The sequence below is a fragment of the Chaetura pelagica genome, unplaced genomic scaffold (assembly GCF_000747805.2).
Source record: "Chaetura pelagica isolate M959 unplaced genomic scaffold, ChaPel_1.0 scaffold50, whole genome shotgun sequence".
Taxonomy (NCBI): Eukaryota; Metazoa; Chordata; class Aves; order Apodiformes; family Apodidae; genus Chaetura; species Chaetura pelagica.
Genome location: NW_009952366.1, coordinates 6,801,743 through 6,819,155, shown reverse-complemented (window position 1 = coordinate 6,819,155; position 17,413 = coordinate 6,801,743). Strand labels below are relative to the sequence as shown.

Here is a 17,413-nt window from a genome sequence, read left to right as displayed (position 1 = left end):
CAGGTGCAGTGGCGCCCAGCCTGGGCTGGCCCACCCTCCCGCCGCCATGGCCGACTCGCCCTTCCGCCTGCCCCGCACCTGGTGGCAGGCAGCCCAGGACGCCCCTCGTGAGACCATCCGGCTGGACCTCGAAGCCACCTTCTACTTCACTCACCTGATCCTGGTCTTCAAGTCGCCCAGGCCGGCCGCCATGGTGCTGGAGCGCTCCCAGGACTTCGGCCAGACGTGGAAGCCTTACAAATACTTTGCTGCTAACTGCTCAGCCACCTTCGGGCTGGAGGACGACGTGAGGCAGAGAGGAGCCATTTGCACTTCCAGATACTCAAGTCCCTTCCCCTGCACTGGAGGAGAGGTAGGTCTTGCTGGGTCGGGAACAGAAAGCCCTTTCTCCAGCCCTCTCTCCTTCTGCAGTTTCCACTTCAGCACTAACCCATCTTATTTTACTGCACCAGCATCCCTTGTCTTAGAAATTTTTTCAGGAGGTGAATTAACACAATTCATTCCAATGTGGTGTAGACACTGCACTGCCCCTCACTTTGCTGAGCTCGTAACTCCCCTCTTTCCTAAAAGCTCCTCTCACCCAGTGGAACCCGCACATGCAACTGTCCATGAGGTGGTGCTGCCAACTTCTCAGGAAAGCCAAAGGTCTTCTCCCTACCTTGCAGTCATGTGGTTTCAGGGTAATGCAAATCAATCCGAGCTTGACCAAAATGCAGCTGCCTTAAAATTAATGGTCACCTGCTTCACTTTTAATAGTGACCACCTTCACTGAGAAGTGAGGATGTAACCAGTCAAAACGGCTCCTGATAACAGTGAAGTATGGTTCCCATAAACCAGATTAGCCAGGTAATTAAGAAACCTATACCTGGTGGCTTTGTTTGTTTGTTTGTTTGTTTTTCTCTGCACGCTTATGTGAAGAGAGCTTGAAAAAATGAAGAAAAGCACCACGTTTGCTAAAAGGAAAACTATAACTGGAAAAAAAAATAAATTGTTTTCAGTATCAGGAATAGCATCTGGAGGTGCTGCCAACAATACTCTTCCCTTTGGTGCCTAAGAGTGTCCCGTGGTGCTGGAGATTCGTCCCAGGGATGCCTGGTCTTGGGTCTGTCCTCCCCTCTCGAGGGGACACGTTCCCACTGACTAGTTCTGGATTTGAAAGGTTGCTCCCTCTAGTGGCCTGATTTAATGAGCTTGTCTGAAAGTTTAATCAAACTTGAAATTGCCCTCTGACCTAACACAGAGAACAGAGCAAATTTGCTTAGTGAATCAGGTTATATAATTTTAGATTCTGCTGATAACATGTTTTGAGGTGAAAGCTTGGTTCTTGGACAGCCCAGCATTCATGTCTGAGAGAAATCACCTCTTCAGACCCTTTTGCAGTCATTCGGTGTTAGTTCTAGTCATGGTCTGGCTGGGAATCCACTCTGCAGAGGCACTGAGAACTTTTTATTCACCGAAGTGTGCCTCTTTGCTGCATCTTGGAAGAAAGCTCATGTCCTGCTCTAGGAGAAGCTGTTCTGTGCTGTCAACAGCTCAGAAACAAGGATCTCCACACCTTCCAGACAGATCCAGGATGGGTATTTCATAGCCCAGCAAAGAGTTTTAATCGGATGGCTGGTAAGAGAAACTGTTATCTTCCTCTCTTCTCCTACCTCCCTTTCCTCTGCCCCCAAAAAGCTGCCTGAACTTCCTTTAACAGTGAAATATCTACAGGGGTATAAAAGAGAGATGGAGAAAGACTTTTCACCAGGGTCTGTTCTAATAGGACAAGAGACAACAGTTTTAATCTGAAAGTAATTTAGACTGGGTATGAGTAAGACATTTTTTACGATGTAGGTGATGGAACACTAGGACAGGTTGTCCAGAGCAGTTGTAGATACCCCCACCCTGGAAGTGTTCAAGGCCAGGTTGGATGGGGCTTTAAGTGACCTGATCTAGTGGGAGATCTTGCTGCCCATGGCAGAGGGTTGCACTAGATGATCTTTGAAAGTTCCTTCCAACCCAGACCATTCTGTGGTTCTGAACTGGGGCTAACTACAAAGTAAGACCTGCAAAAGAAGTGATGGATGTACCCTGCTGGGAGTTTTTCAAGCCCTCACCTCTTCTGTCAGCCTCTGTGCTACACCACCTGAATCATAAGGCTATGCCAGCCTGTCATACAGGGCAGGGACTGAATTCTATAGATCTTGGGACAGGCAGCAGGCCATGTCTGGGGTACTCTGACTTGCATGCTTCTTTGTCAGCTTTCCCAGTGATTGTTCTCAGGGGTGAAAAACCCAGAGCATCATTCAGGGCAGTGTTTGCCTTGTGTGTGCTGGGTTCCTGTAGCCAGCACCCCAGTGTGGTCACCTGCACACCAGGATGGGGGCTGTGCCTGGCGACAACCTGTACATAGTTCAGCCTTGGGCTGACTCCTGTGTAGGTCAGGGCAGTGCATGGGAACAGTAGGATCGAGGTCTTCCTTGTAGAAGAAAGCAATGCCGTGTGTAGAAAGCAATGCCTTTCTCAAGAAGGAAAGGAATTTGGTGGTGTTTGATGCATCTGCAGTAGCACGCTGCAAAAAGAGGCTGTTCACTAGGCTTGCTTCTGTGAGATCTCTTCTTTTGGCATGGCTTTAGTCTGTGTTATTGCAAAGAAGCTATAAAAGTCAAGATAATTTAATTATTCCAAGTTTCAAACAAATGTTGAGTTCAGAGGGCTGAGGCTTGTAAGATTTTATTTATATGTCATGCTTCAGGTCTCTGCACTTCAACACCACTTTTTACCTGCAAAATAGGAACAGCAGCTTTCTGGTGACCAGATGGCAAGCCTGCATGCTTAGCAAATATCACATTTAATTTATTACAGTGTGCTACATTCCAGCCATTACTTGTAACTGCCAATAGCAACATGTATCTCACCTAAAGAAACATCAGAGTTTTGTGTTCTGTTTGGAGTTATGTTGTGCTTTACTCCCACTTTCAGTACTACCTAATTTCAGACATATGGAAACAGTAATTTCACTTGAAACAGTGGTTTCAAATATGCAGTCATCTGAAATGTCCAAGTCAGAAGAGTATTATTTCATTGTAGCTCAGTTGCCACTGTTTCCTTTAAAGCATAAATTCTGCAAGTGCTACTGGATTTCTTGGTTAAATTTGTAGAGGTTTTTTTTTGTGGGGGTTTTTTAACTGTGGTGTAACAACTGTAAGCTGTGATCCAAACTCTCTATACACACCTTTCTCCCACTTCCAACATTTAAATGCCACACGTGCATTTTCAGGCAGGGCTTGCAGGGTTTTGCAGCACGGTGAGGTCTCTGCATGCTGCTGGCAGCTCTGTCACTGCTGCCAGTCGCTCTGGATGAGCAGTTTGCAAAGCTCAGGAGAGGCCTCTGGAGGTGGCCACTCACCCCAAACAGCACTGGAACCCAGCACAGACCTGTGGCCGTTTGGGCTGGTGGTTTCTGGCTTTAGCTCTCGGCAAAGGCCATGCTGATCCACCTGCATTTCTGCCAATCATCACGGTGCCCGCGAGCCCCGTTTCAAGGTAGCAGCATGCAGAAGCTCATAGTACTCAGAGGCTTGCAGCCTTAATCACCTGTTAGTTTGGAGCAAAGGTGTATCTGCTTCAGTTTTTATTGAAAAGAAGGATCAGGCTTTTTACATTTCTTCTGCCCACTTCATCATGAGTCATTCCTTAGATGCCTCATGAACTCATTCAGCTCTTATGACAAAAATCCTCCCTCTTCACAACTTGCCATGATGTTGCTTTTGAGGAGATTTATAATAGCACAGAAAGCAAGCTGCCAAGCCTCTGGGTTTGTTTCCAGGATCCAGAGCTCAGAGCTGGTGGAGAAATGAAAGATGCTGAAATGTATCTGGGAGGGAGACACCCTCCAGCTTTCTTGTGTAGTAGTATGTCTCTGGGCTTCCCTTTTCGGTGGTGGAATCAGGGTGGTGAAGAGTACTGGGAGAATGGTGTGTGCTTGGAGGGTGAAGAAGAAGTGGGAGGGAGGAGGAAACCTCAGCACAGCCAACCTACATTTCCAGCAAGCTTCAAGCATCTGCCAGTTTGAAGGGTCGGGCATGCAACACATGAAGGGAAGGAGAAACTCCTTCCCTGACAGGGAATAATTTCAGATCTGCTGCAAGCAGAAGGGTCACTGAAGACTTCCCTCATGCTTAATTTAGTGAATTAATCGTTTCACAGCAGTGGTTCATTTAGTAGGCAGAACCTCCAAATGCTGGTCTTACATTATCAGTGTTATAAGAGGAAGGCTAGGGCCCAGTTTTTAGCCTGGATCATGCATTTGTGCTACAAATCCAGAGTATTTCCACTGTTTTCCATGGTGTAACCCTTCAGCCACGTTATTGCAAGGGAAATTAGAACTGGATTCATGAGCCAAACATAATCTGATCTAAGTAAACAAGATGCAAAAAATAAACCCTGTCAGTGTCAAGCTCAGACAGGAGTGCCTATTCTATTAGTATGCATAAATGGCTGTCTTCCCTCCCACAGCTCAGATCATATTAATATTTCTTCCTTTACAGCCTAATCTGATCATTATTAAGGACTCATCGACAAGGAGCCCTCAGCAGATGTTAATTCTTTAACTGTGAGCAAGAGTGACTGTCCACTCTGCAATGCAATTATCTCATTCACTTTACATTCCCATCTGTGGTCAATTCAGATTAGCTCGCCTGAGTGTCCCCATTTAGACAAGCTCCAGGATAAAAGGACTTACTGAAGCAGAGTCTCCTTGACAAGATTTTAGTAAATTAGTAACTTATTTGAGTGTTCATCTATTCAGAATACTGCTAATGAATCACTTGGGAGACCTCAGCTATTGTTGCTGTTTGCTATTAATAGGAGAGGCGTATCTGCAGCTTGATTTTATTCCAGCAACAAATTCTAATGTGCTTTTAACTTTTGAAACATCACATACCACTGTTTTACTGTGGGGTGTGTATCTTATTGAGCATTTTATTGATCTCATGTGCCTCTGTAGCAGAAAAACCTTCATGTGTTTTGCCGTGCATTGTTACTGCATGCAGTCTACTTCTGTTCCTTAAGGATTTGGACACCGGTCCTACTGGTTCTACCTGAGATTAGGTGTGTAGAGAAGAAGTAAATTGTGTCCTGCTGCTCACAAGTTTGGCCCTGATAGACAGTGAGGGATTGTAACACTCACAGACACAAACAGGAGTTAAAGATGCTCAGTAATTTTTATTTTGGAGCCCTAGTTCTGGGTTGCAGAAACACTCTGTCACAGCCTAGAAGCTTTTGTACTTTTTTTTTGCCTGTCTTTTACGCCTGAATAAACTTGATTTTAAGCTCATCACATTGCTGTCCTTAACTGAAGCTACATCTCCATTGCTCTGAGATCCTCCAAGAATCTTGTGGGTCATGGGAGTTCAGTCACTTGCAGGACTTGGGACTCTACAAAGAACCTGAGGAAATATGCAAGAATAACCTCAAAACAGCCTGGGACATCAGCCCATTAGAGGTCTGCAAATTGCTTTTTTAATCATCCTGTGCCACTTTGGAAACAAAGGCCCAAACTGATGAGAAGGAAAGAGCAACCCTGGCCGTTGTTCAGCAGTGTTCAGGACACACGAGGACACAGTTAGGGAAGTGTGATTTCATGTTCTGTCTCTACAGTTTGTATAAATACATTTTTTAGGGAAAAAAAAAACAACAACCACAAACCAAAACAAATCACAACTCTTTAACAGCATCTTCCTGATAATTCTGGTTTGGGGAAAATATTAATTCCTGGGGTCTGTACAGAAATGCAGAAAAAAAGAGTCTGTTCATCTAGGAGCCTAGGGTGATGGCCAGACCCAGCCCAACTCTTTGCATTATGTGGGTGAATTTAGTGAGACATGGGGATCATTATTTCATAAGCACATAAAACAATTATTTCTGTGCAAGTAGTTAATGAGACTAATGAGACTTTGTAAACAAAGTCAATCTGGAGTCAATGAAATTATGTAGGAACCTAGAAACCCTGGGTTTGCAGCATCTGACCTTTGAGTGCAGGGTGGCTGGGGACGGTTCGTAAGAGCCAACTGGGATGTGTGCCTGCCAAGCAGGATGCTTCCCTCCTACCAGCCAGTCAGCCCCTACTATCTCTCAACTTAGGCTCCAGCAACCCAACTGTTGCCCCCAGCATCAAAGCCTGTCTTCCCAAGCCCTGTGTGGGGTTTCCCCTGCCTTTAATACAGAGTGGTGGGAGAGAGCTTCTACCTTTAAAAATTGGGTCAGCAAAAAAGGGCATTCAGGGGAAAAGGGAAAACCTGAGCTTATTTTTTGATCTGTGCCAGGGAGGACATGAGATGAGAGCAGTTCTGGGCACATGTGGAGACAAACCTTTGGTTTCTGGGGAATTTTACTATGAAAGATACTTTCCTTCTAGAGTTTGGTCACAATCAGGATAGAGCAACACAACTGCTGTTTTCTGGGTACTGGCACCTACTTTTTAAGTTTTCTGTGTATGGAGATTATAGGGATTATATTGCTAGATCTCGGGGCCAGGTTGTGACAAATCCTTCCCTTTCTCCTGTGGGCAGTATGAAAGGAGTGACATGTCCCTTTGCTGGGCCTCCCAGGTGCTGAGCATCTCTGGAGGACCAGGGCATGCAAGGAGCAAGATGTTTCTCCAGCCCGCCTGGTGGTACTCTGCATGGTTCTCTCCATTGCAGCTAGCCCGTGGGAAGGTCTCATTGTCTCCTTTTCTCCCTGGATTTCCCAGTGCTTTTGGCACTTAGAGGTTGGCCCTTTGCTTGGCCAGCTCTTGAAATGCAGCCGCCTCTGGGATGGAGCACAGCCAGACTTTAACAGTGCATATCAGCAGTCCCCCATTTAGAACAGCAAGTTTCTAACAACTGTGGATCAGGGCTTCTGGATGAGCTTCCAATTATGGCTAAAACAAATTATTCCTCGAGGGGAGCCTGACCAGTCTGTGAAAGGGGGTATATTGTAAGGCTGCTAGCAGCAGGAGGGAATGGGTCCCAGGGCTCCAGGAGACCCTTTCCAAACTTCTTATGTAGGAAGTGAAGAGCACTGTACCCATATGAAACAAGAGGAATTTGGGTAGGCAGAATTTAATTCTCTAAATTGGCATCTGGCCTTGTAAGCAGGACTATTGCTTCCCTTGAGAAAAGTGCCATGGGATTTCAGTGATGCAGCCAGAGCCTCTCTTCAGGCACTGCACCCCACTGCTTCATTTCACACTTCATTTTTGACATGAAGGGAGAACTGGCTTACTTATTCACTTCCCAGTTTGCTGGCTGGGAAGTAGGGCTGCCATGTTTCTCTTTGGGATTCCTGGATAGAACTGGTTACATGGGAAGTGTGTAACCTAAAGGAGTGAATTGACACATCTCACAAGTTTTGGATCAAAAGCTCGTGGGGACTTAATCTGAGATAAATGGCCATGCACAATGTGTGTCAGCATGAGATATTCAGTCTACTGATGTTCAAAATCCTACATAAATGGTGAAGTCCTCAAATTCTCCCTGGGAAACATTTCCAGGAAGAAAATAAATAAATGTCCAAAATCAAACTTACTAGACACATATGCCTTGGCTCTCTTATCACCGGTCTCTCCTCAGCATCCCTTGTTGCCTCATTGGTGTTGTCAAAATCTATAGCTGTGCTTCTCATGACATATTTGAGGGTGTGTATTTGCATATAATTCAGGCAGGTATTATTTTTTTCCTAAAGTTAAGTGTAGCTCATGGTAACTGGATGGTTTAAGCAGCCAGTTCTATAGACACAAAGCCTTTTCATTCCAGACAAGAGGAACTGAAAACTATTCATGCAATGGGGTTACTCTTAGGCTAAAAGAAACCCCCTTGATCCTTAATGCTGTGGCAGTTACTGAAATGCCAACCTGCTGCCTTGCAGGTTTTTGCAGTGGTGCTCAGAAGCTCTTAAAGGGGTTATTGTGCAGCTCAGGGGAGTGAGCCAGCTTTACTTAGGAAAAAGCTGTCTCACAAACAAGCAAGTCCACTTCTCTGTCTGGATCTGTGGAATTATCTCCAGGTTTTCTTCGTCTTCCATATGCACGACAGGTACTGCTGGCAGGCCAAGGCTGAGAACATAAATCTTTGTGGGAGTATGGAAAGGAGGGGCATTGCTGGAGGGAAGAGTATTTAAATACCATTTTTCTTACTGATGGGCCAAAGGACTTCTTCATATCATCAGATGAAATGTGCTGGTTCACCTTCCTATGCAGGATAGTGCAGCCTTGGAAACGGTGATTCTGAAGATGAGAAACAAGCAGTAGTTATTTTCCTTGATAGTGCATAGCTGATGATACCATGCATCTGGAGGGTTTTGTAAGCCAAGAAACTGAGCATTTTTATCTGTCTGATGAGTGAAAGTAGTGGTTATGCAAAATAAAGCCATTATGGAATAAACTATCAATTATTGGAGAAGCACTGTTAACCAGAGCTGAAGAAAACGAAATGTTTTGAGCTAGAGGGAAATTTTTCTAGTAAGAATATTACATCTTTGATCATCATCTGCACAAAGACAGGCATGACCTAGCAGTGTTTCATTTTCATCTAATGAAATTGTGCAGCAGGATGTTGAAAGGAAGCTGAGAAGATGCCTCTCATCTGATTGATTATTGCCAGATATGTCAAAAATCCTGGAGAAATCCTGAGGCTCTTTCCTAGTTCTCCTCTTGCCTTTTCCAGCCCCCCACCAGCCAGCTGCTGTGCATCAGGAAGAGCTCATCCCATGCAGCTTCTTGACTTTGAGAATGGCATAAGAATGCCTTGAGTCTCTCAAAAGATAAAAGTTGCCATGGTATAAATTAACTTGTCAAGGACCCCACAAGGGCCAGGTACTTGAAGTAGTTTGATTTTCCTCCTGAATTCATTGTAAGATTGTGTAACTTTTGGGTGTTGAACTTTTGGATACACTATAAAAGATTGCAGAAGGGCTCTAAGAATGGGCCAGATGCTGTCTTCTGTCAAAATACATGAAGCAGCTGTAACAGCTGCAGGAGTGCCACTTCTCCAGCATCTTGAGGAGCTCAGGGGCTACTGTTGGTGATTCACAGTGGGTTTCTTTCACCATTGCTTGGGGATGTGGACAGAGTGCTTCATGTTGTGGCTGGAAAGAGAGGCTCTACTGCCCACTGTGATCTTAGTGTCTTTGACAGTCACCTCTCTGCAGTGGCAAGTCAGGTTTCCCAATTTCTCTTGCTGTTTCATCTCACCTGGGTGATGCTGGAGTGCACACCATGAGTGCCAATGCAGGGGATGGTCAGACCTCTTCTTCCCTGCAGTCCACCTGGTCTAACAGGTGAAAAATCAAAGTATATTAGAGGAGCTGGTGGGTGACTCCTGCCCAGTTTAGACTAACAAACTTCCCACACCATGTGCATTATTTACAACATCTGCAAAAAAGTATTTTTTTTTATCCTAGGGCCACTGCACAATGAGCATATCTCAGAAATGTGCATGGGTTGCTCTCTTAAAAGGTCTTTTGTTTGGGGAGGTAATACATGAAGTCTGTAAGATTTCCTTGTCTCCGGGAAGAGCCAAGAAGAAAGTCTGGCAGATGTTGACCACACTGATGCAGAAAATCATAGAATTGTAGAATCATAGAATGCCAGCATGGGTTTGAGCCCTCAATACTGAAACTGGGAGACAAGAAAAGACTGTCTGCAGGGTATCTATCTGCCTCAGAGAACCTGTGTTGGCAGGGAATATGTTGGTTGTTTTAGGCTCTAAGTCTGGTGGTTAGGCAATGAGACTGACAGATGGGTTAGCTGAGCTGCTCCTGCACTGGCAGCAGCCCAGGAGCCCTGTTGAACCAGGCAGCTCCTGACCCACAGGCTTCCTGCTGTAAAAAGGGGACCCCAAAGGCACCAGGGCAGGTAGGACTGTTGCTGTTCCCCATGGGTACCACTGCTTAGCACAGTAAACCTGGAAAGTCAAGCCATCCTCACAATACAGTAAGACAGTCTCACCTCAGTCTTTCTAGCATGCTTTATTGGGCCTTAGGTTTTATTGTCCCTAATTACTCTTCCATGGGAAGTGGTAGGAGGATGAGCATGGAGCGATATCAGCTCCAAGACTCCTCAACATCACGAGCTGACCAAGCAGGGGTGAGTGAAAGAGGTATGGGGACACATTCTTTGAAGCAGGAGCTCCTGGCTGGTGCTGGATCTCTGCAGCTAAATTTACATCCAACTGCCCTCACAAGTGAAATAAAGAGAAGTCTAATCGGTCTTTTATGGTAATATTGCAGTTTCTTGGGTGGAAGTTGAAATCAGACACAGTGGCAAGTTGATGTTATAGAAAGCTCTGGTGGACACACAAATGTTGCATCATTGTTACTTTTTAAATTGCCCATTTCCTCAAATCAGCCCCCTGTGAACTTTCCGTAACACCCAGAGAAATTACTTCTTGTAACTTCTGCATGTATTGAGAAGGAAAACTTAATTGGCCCAATAAAATTTCCCAGCTAAGCTTCTCTGAACAAGACCAACCAAGGCTAAAAGGAGTTTCCCCTTTTGGGTGGTCCCTATAGGAAAGGGCCTGGGCTGTTGGGTGGGCTAAGTGGGCTGTGGAGGGAGGTGGGGGTAGGGATTCAGGCACAGAGTGGCTGGGGGTGGTCGAGGGGTACTGGGCAGCAGGTGCAGCATGGAGCATCCCAGCTTGGGCTGTCGTTGCATGTGGCTGCCAGCAACAGCTGGGCCTGTGGGCACCAGAAGACGTGAGGCAGTGCTGGGCACACAGCTGGAGATACCGAGGCCAGGAGGTGGGGGACGAGGGCTCCCCTTCCCCTCAGCCCCAGCACCTGGCAGTGCCAACCTCGGCTGCCTGCCGGGATCAAGGGAGATTTTTCAGGAGGTGAAGGGATGAGGTCCTAGACATGCTGGCAGAGCTCCACCACTGCCTTTATAGCCTATGTTTTCAGAGTGTTGTCCAGGCGCTAAATAAACCAGATAGCTTCCAGTGACATGGAGATTCAACAGGGCCCCATAATACAGGCAAATGAGCCACATTTATTTAGTGGCTGCATTCCAAGAGACACTGCAGATTCCTAATGTAAACCTTAACTTTTCTGTTAAACATTTACCAAGACACCACACACCCTTTTGTAAGGTGGTGCATGCCTCCCATTGCTTTTGCTGTCTCACTGTTTGGAGAAGATAGCAAACCTTACATTCATTTTATTCGTAGTATTTTTTTCCTCTATGTTCCTGTAAAATACATCAAAAGCCATAAAACCAACAGGAAAAATCAAATAAAGTGCTACTTAATTTATCAAATGCCCATGAGCCAAACAGGTGAGTCACTAATATGGGTAGGTCATTATTGTAGAGTGCTTATGGATGCATTTCCATGCATCCAGGTTGGATGATGCAGGGTAGAGTCCATTGTTCTCTGTTGGAAAGAAACCACAGACCACTTCATGCAGTGTTACCACCTTGGTTTTCATTTAAAACAAACAAAAAAATGTGTTTATGCTTTTAATATTTGTCTATTGCTTTTACTTCCTCTTTATTCCCGTTTGTTGGCTACTCCCACGTGTATATCCTTCTTCAGCCTCCTGTCCATTTGTTCCCTCTATCTGTAATATACTAGTAGTGTAATTTTGTGATGCCTTCCAGGCTTGGTGGGGAGAAGCTGTGGCTGAGGCTGGGGTCCCAGTTAGAGGTTGGAGCCTGGCACCACTGGCTGGACACCAGGACCTGGGGAAGGAGCGTGTGTGCAGGGGCTGTGGCTTTGCGGCTGTGCATGTTTCTGAAGGTCTGTGAGGAGAAAGATCCTTCTTGTAGATCATGCCTCTCTTCAATATTGTGGGCATTTGCAACCCAAAGGGCCCCTTTTTCTCACTGTGGACACTTGTATCTTGACAAAGCTCTGGCCCCTACAACTGCAGTGAGTGGAGACTCCAGCAGTCCAAGATGTGCCCATGACTCATCAATAAGGCTTTGCTGGTGGCAAATCTTTTGTTGGTTTTGTTGACTTCCTCAGGCAACTTTGACTTCAGAGCCTATTTTGTTGCTCTCAGCATCACTCATTAGCATTTTCCTTCCCACTGTGGATATATATAAAGATGTCCTTTCATTGCCTCTTCAGTGTAAACATACTAGGGTACTTCTTGCAAGGGGACTTTTATATATTTATAAACCAAGGTCACTGTGGTGCAAGCAGTTACTTGAGTGCACCGTGTTCATGGCCACCGTTTTATTTATATACAGTGCTACGTTATTGCCTCTGCAGACGTGCAAGTAGCTAAGGCTTCTTGCACCACTAAGACAAAATTAAGTAATCAACAGAGCAAGAGTTGCTTGTGGCAGCCTGTAAGGAAACTGAAATGCTGTGGAAATTTATTAAAGGGTGTCTGTGTAATGATGTGCCCAAACCTGGAGTGGTCTGGCTGAAGAGCAAGATATTTTTTGCTCCATGGCATGTGCAAGGTGCTCTGGGGCAGCTTCTTTGCTCCTGCTCCCCTGGGAATGGAGTGGGCTCCCTCCTGCCACCACCTGGCATCCCACCAGAAGGGTCGGATCAGCCCAACCCTCATGAGGCATAGACATGGCATTTCCTCACTGAAGGACTGCAGTCTACATTTCCTGTTTAGCTGTGTATAAAGAGTTCTCTCCCACCAAAAAAAGCCCTGGGTAACTTTTAAGTCACTTCTCTATTGATGTTGCTTTATGCAAAGGTTGCATTTATAGGCCAGGGGATCCAACAGCACAGTTCCATGTGACGTGGAATGAACGTTACCCCAAATACTAGATATTTTATTTTAAAGACAGAGGTTCTTTTTATTTGCCTCCTGGTTTCTGATATTTGCTGCCCAGATATGAGATATTGCTAGATACTTAGTTTTAAATGGAAGCTGAGATAAAGATTCAGCTCCTGGAACTGTGTTTAAGAAGAATCACAAATATCACAAGATTTCTAGCAAGCCAGAAACACTGGGAATGAAAATACCTTTCTGATTGGATAAATTATGGCATGTCTAGCTAAGAAGAGTTTGGAGTTTTCAGTTTATTATTTCCTACTTGCTCTATAAAACAGACATTTTGAATTGGTGTGTGCACTAATGAGCTGCTGATGTAAAGATCCAGACCTCCCACCCTTTGCTATTACACGCGATGCTGAGTACCAGGAGAAGTCAGTCTGTCTACCTGACATTGTAATGCTGGGTTTTGACATATTGTTGATAAGATATATACATGGACACAGACTTGAATGGGGAAGCTGGAGGTCTGGCCACTGTGGGGTGCTTCCTGGTGAAGCTTGCTGCATACAGATGAACAGATTCTTCTGCCATTGCTCCACCGCCAAGGGAGTGTTACCTCCTGGCAGAGGCCTCACCCTGTGAAAACAGGAATGGCATCATCTATCAGAAAGGATGTTCTCCTGTACCTCATTGAGCTATTTATCTCCCTTGTATAATCACAACCCAGCTCTTTGGTAGGACCCTTGCACATGGCTTCTTCCAGTGCTTTTGGGGGAGGAGGACTAATGGACTTGATGGATCCGCAGGCAGCAATTTCCCCAAGGGGTGGGAGGAAACTGCCATTGTTGTATCTGGCAGAGGGGGTGCCCCAATGGCTAAAAACTGACATGATGTGCCCGTGTCAGCCAAGACCATAACTGTGGTAGCAGAGCTCCTGGAGGGAGTTTCTCAAGTGCAGGTTGTGCCTGGAACACGTTTTCTGTGTGGCTTTAGCAGGATAAACCTGGAGGACTTCAGGAAGATGTCAGGAGGAGAAAATGCTGGCTGTGGATTGGGCACATCACCACCAGCAGTTGGGGACCAGTGGCCCTACAGAGATGATCAGAGGAGTCAGCTGCCCCTGACTGGGCAGCAGGACCCAAGCACTGCCCAAGTGGTACTGGGGAGATGATGAGCTTAGAAAACCCCACGGTCAGATGCACATGCATGTCGGCAGAACATTCTTCTCAAATCCTGCCTATGTGCTTCCTCTGCACTATGAAAACTAAATATTTTTGTTGAGAAGGCTTCTAACTGGTGGCTGGGGGCTGCTGGCAGAACCGCAAGTGTGAAAACCCAGTCAGGTTTGAGCATGGCTCATTCAGAGATAGGATGCTGCAGCCCTGGACCGGTGCTGTTAGTGGAAAAATGCCATGAAAAAGTCCAAGGAGAGGTCAAAGCAGGAAAGCTGGCATCTGTGTACATGGGGCTGGGGGGGCTGGGCAGCACAGGGGTGCTGACCCATAGCAGCTCTATGAGGGCAGTGTGGCTGCAGCGATGTTCTGTCTCCTGAGATGGGCTGGGATAAACCAGTGAGGTTAACAACTCAACAGGGAAAGCCTGCTGGGGAGCATGTCCTTGACCTTATTATGCAGCCTCTGGGGGCTCCATCTCAAGCTGCTGGAGCAGAGCAGAGAATTGCTGCTTGTATGGCATCCTACATGTTATAATGACTGGTTTGTATTTCATCAAAGCAGAGCTAGTGTCTGGGACAGAGGGATGAGGGTGTTTACTGTCTTGGAAGCAGTGAGACCAGGCTCACCCTGTTGTGTTTCACTGCTACAGGGTGCAGCACAGCTCAGAAGCCAGGGCTAGGGCTGCCCAGCACAGCTGAGAAGTAGGAGCTGGGGTTGCCAGGCACAGCCACAGTGATATGGGGCAGCCATGGGTAGTGGCTGGGAGCCCACAGCCTTTGGGAATTACGGGTAGGGCTCATGTTTAGCATCACTGTTTTCAAGTAGCCATAAAAAGAAGTGTTTGTAACATCTTAGGGCCTGAGCAGGAATACTGGCTCCATTGAAATCAGCAGCATTACTCCCCCTGAATTCCACAAAGACAAGATTTAACCCTCTCAACATGAAGGAGCTCAGGGTTATTGATTTCCTCACTGTGATTGTCTTTGCTAGAGCTGCAAGCATCAGTCACGTGCATTAAACAGGTAAACAAGAAAAACTGAAAATGGAGGGAGGAAAGACTGCAGCTGCATCTGGCATGAATTGTTTCCATTTATGTGTTTCCTTCTCTGCTCTCGTCTGAATCAGGACAAACAAAGTATTCTCTGAAATGCGATTTGTGTAATTGCAAGGAACCCAAAATGCTAGTTTTTACTGAAAATTCCCAGCCCTGGCATTTTCCATCATCTCCATTAAAAGGAAATCAATGTCTCCAGTTTGGATGTTTCCCAAGAAATTTTCTTTCCATATCTGAAAGAATCTTGTGTTCACATAGCCATTAACAAGTAAATGTGATCGGAATGACCTTTTTTTAAATTTGGGTAAATAACAAGCCCTGGGGAGAGATGCAAGACCTGATTATTGCAGTTGCTTGGGTTTCTGTTTATATCGGCTTAATATTTTCATTTTAGGAAAGCAGAAAAAAATATGTATGTTCCTAGAAGAGAGGGGAAAAAACCCAAAACACAACACTTTTGAAATGTGATACTAGTTGTTAATCTCCTTCATCAGGCCCAACACTTTGGCACAAGGAGTGTACCGCTCATCAGCCTTGCCCTCTGACCACCTCTCCTGGTTAATCTTCTCCCTTTTCAAAGTCCTTCCAGCAGAAGATGCTGGAATATGGTTGGGAAGGAGCATTTGCAGGCCGGCAGTGTGGTGGCATAGGGCTGCAGCCATGATGCGCTTTCCAGCACACAACGTCTGGCACCAGCGCATCCCAAGCCCAGCTGTCACCAGCCACTGGTAGTGTCTGCACTTTGCAGGCTGATGAGCCACAGAAAAGCACACTGCCACCATTCAGCTTCAAAACGAGCTCTGAATCTCCTTCCAGGCGTGGACAAAGCTTCCTCTGGCTGGATCCTGGCAGCTCTGGAGAAAAGCCAGACCGTGGCCAGGAGCGGTGCCAGCAGCGCTGGGGCTGGCAGAGGCAGCAGCTGGCAGGCAAAGCCCGCAGGCAGGCGAGCTGGCAGCAGCTTGGTCAGTATTTTCCAGGATACATGAGTCTTGGTGAAATAAAAGGGAAGCCTTCATCAGCTGAAGTGTATCAGCTGCATCTTTCAGGGAGAGGAGATTTAGGGAGAGGAGGCTGTGGTCACCATAAGCGGTGCTGCCCGGCTCACACGCTGCCTCTCACCAGGCACCCTGCAGCACCTCCTGGCAAGACTCCATGTGTAATTGTAAGAGGTGTGTGGCAGTCGCCCTGCACTGCCACACACCTCTGTGCAGTCTGTAGGAGTCTGGTGCATGGATGGTTATCAGCAGGGCAGCAGGATGGCTTGAAAAGGTTTTAAACTGCTGCTGGGAGCAGTGCATAGAACCCGTAGGCCCTCAAATGCTCTTCAAGTGCCTGATTGAGTGCTGCTTATAAATACTGTAGTTCATCAAGCCTTTGGTGGCTGTTGAGTGAAGAACTATTTAACTATCTAGAAAGTGTCAACTGTAAGTTGAACATACCAGTAACTAATACGTGTGTCAGAAATGTGTCATTTTATGCCAATGGTAGTTATATGAAGTATGTATGCTCTTTCTGATTTCTCACTGTAGGCAGCTAGACCAACAACTTTAAAATAAACCTCTTCAAGAAAATTGGTTATTTTATCTAGTGCTCTCAATTTTCAGCTTGAGCCAATATTTACCTACTCAATCAATCAGACCAAAGTTAAAATAGAGACTGACTGATAAGTATTTGTTTAAACTTCAGAATCCCCCCCACTTTTCATTCTTTCTTATCTCGGTTTTCTCAACTATCAGCTTGCTGTCACTAATTGCCACACCTAATCTCTTTTCCGCTAGGAAGCAGCCTGGGACTGATAGAAGCCAAATATTTGGAAATCTGAGCTTTGTTTGTTAGAAAATACACCCATTCTGGGGTTGGGAAGGTTAATGAAGAGTCCCTGACCTGAGCATCACCAGCAGAACTGCTGGTCCCTGCGCCATATACCAGCAGAACCAACCTCTCCTTTAAGTTATGACAAAATGTCACTTGACACCCATAGGGTCCAGACCTCACATGGAAAGGGACAATAGGGGGTCAAAGGGGCTTCATTTTTCACACGCTGTGGTGGAGGTAGATTTGCTGCTCCCCCCACTCACGAAGGGCCCAGAAGAGCATCATGAAAGCCTGGTGTGTGCTCCCAGGGGCTGCTCCCACTGCCACCCCACCCCTGGCCCACCCCAGGGCTGGCTGACATCCTCCTGTCTGCTCTCCTGGCTGTGTCTCTGTGCCCAGGTGATATACCGAGCCCTGTCGCCGCCTTACGCCGCGGAGGACCCGTACAGCGCGGAAGCCCAGGAGCAGCTGAAGGTCACCAACCTGCGGGTGCGGCTGGGGGGGCGGGGGGGGGGCGCGCCGAGCCTGCCCCTGCGTCCCGCCCAGCCCGGCCCCCCTGCAGCCCCCACCGACCCTGCACTACGCCATCTACGACTTCATCGTGAAGGGCAGCTGCTTCTGCAACGGCCACGCTGCACACAGCGTCCCCGGCGCCCGGCTC

The 17,413-nt window shown here is 46.6% G+C and overlaps 1 protein-coding gene across 1 annotated transcript in view; it reads left to right on the top strand.

The window, feature by feature from the left end:
- Positions 1 to 17,413, top strand: part of NTN4 (netrin 4) — a 45,436-nt gene that overhangs the window by 423 nt on the left and 27,600 nt on the right. The window contains exons 2-3 of the mRNA XM_010008070.1: positions 4 to 352; positions 17,152 to 17,243. Of these exons, the coding sequence (XP_010006372.1) occupies positions 4 to 352; positions 17,152 to 17,243 (441 nt within the window). The remainder of the gene's footprint in view (positions 1 to 3; positions 353 to 17,151; positions 17,244 to 17,413) is intronic.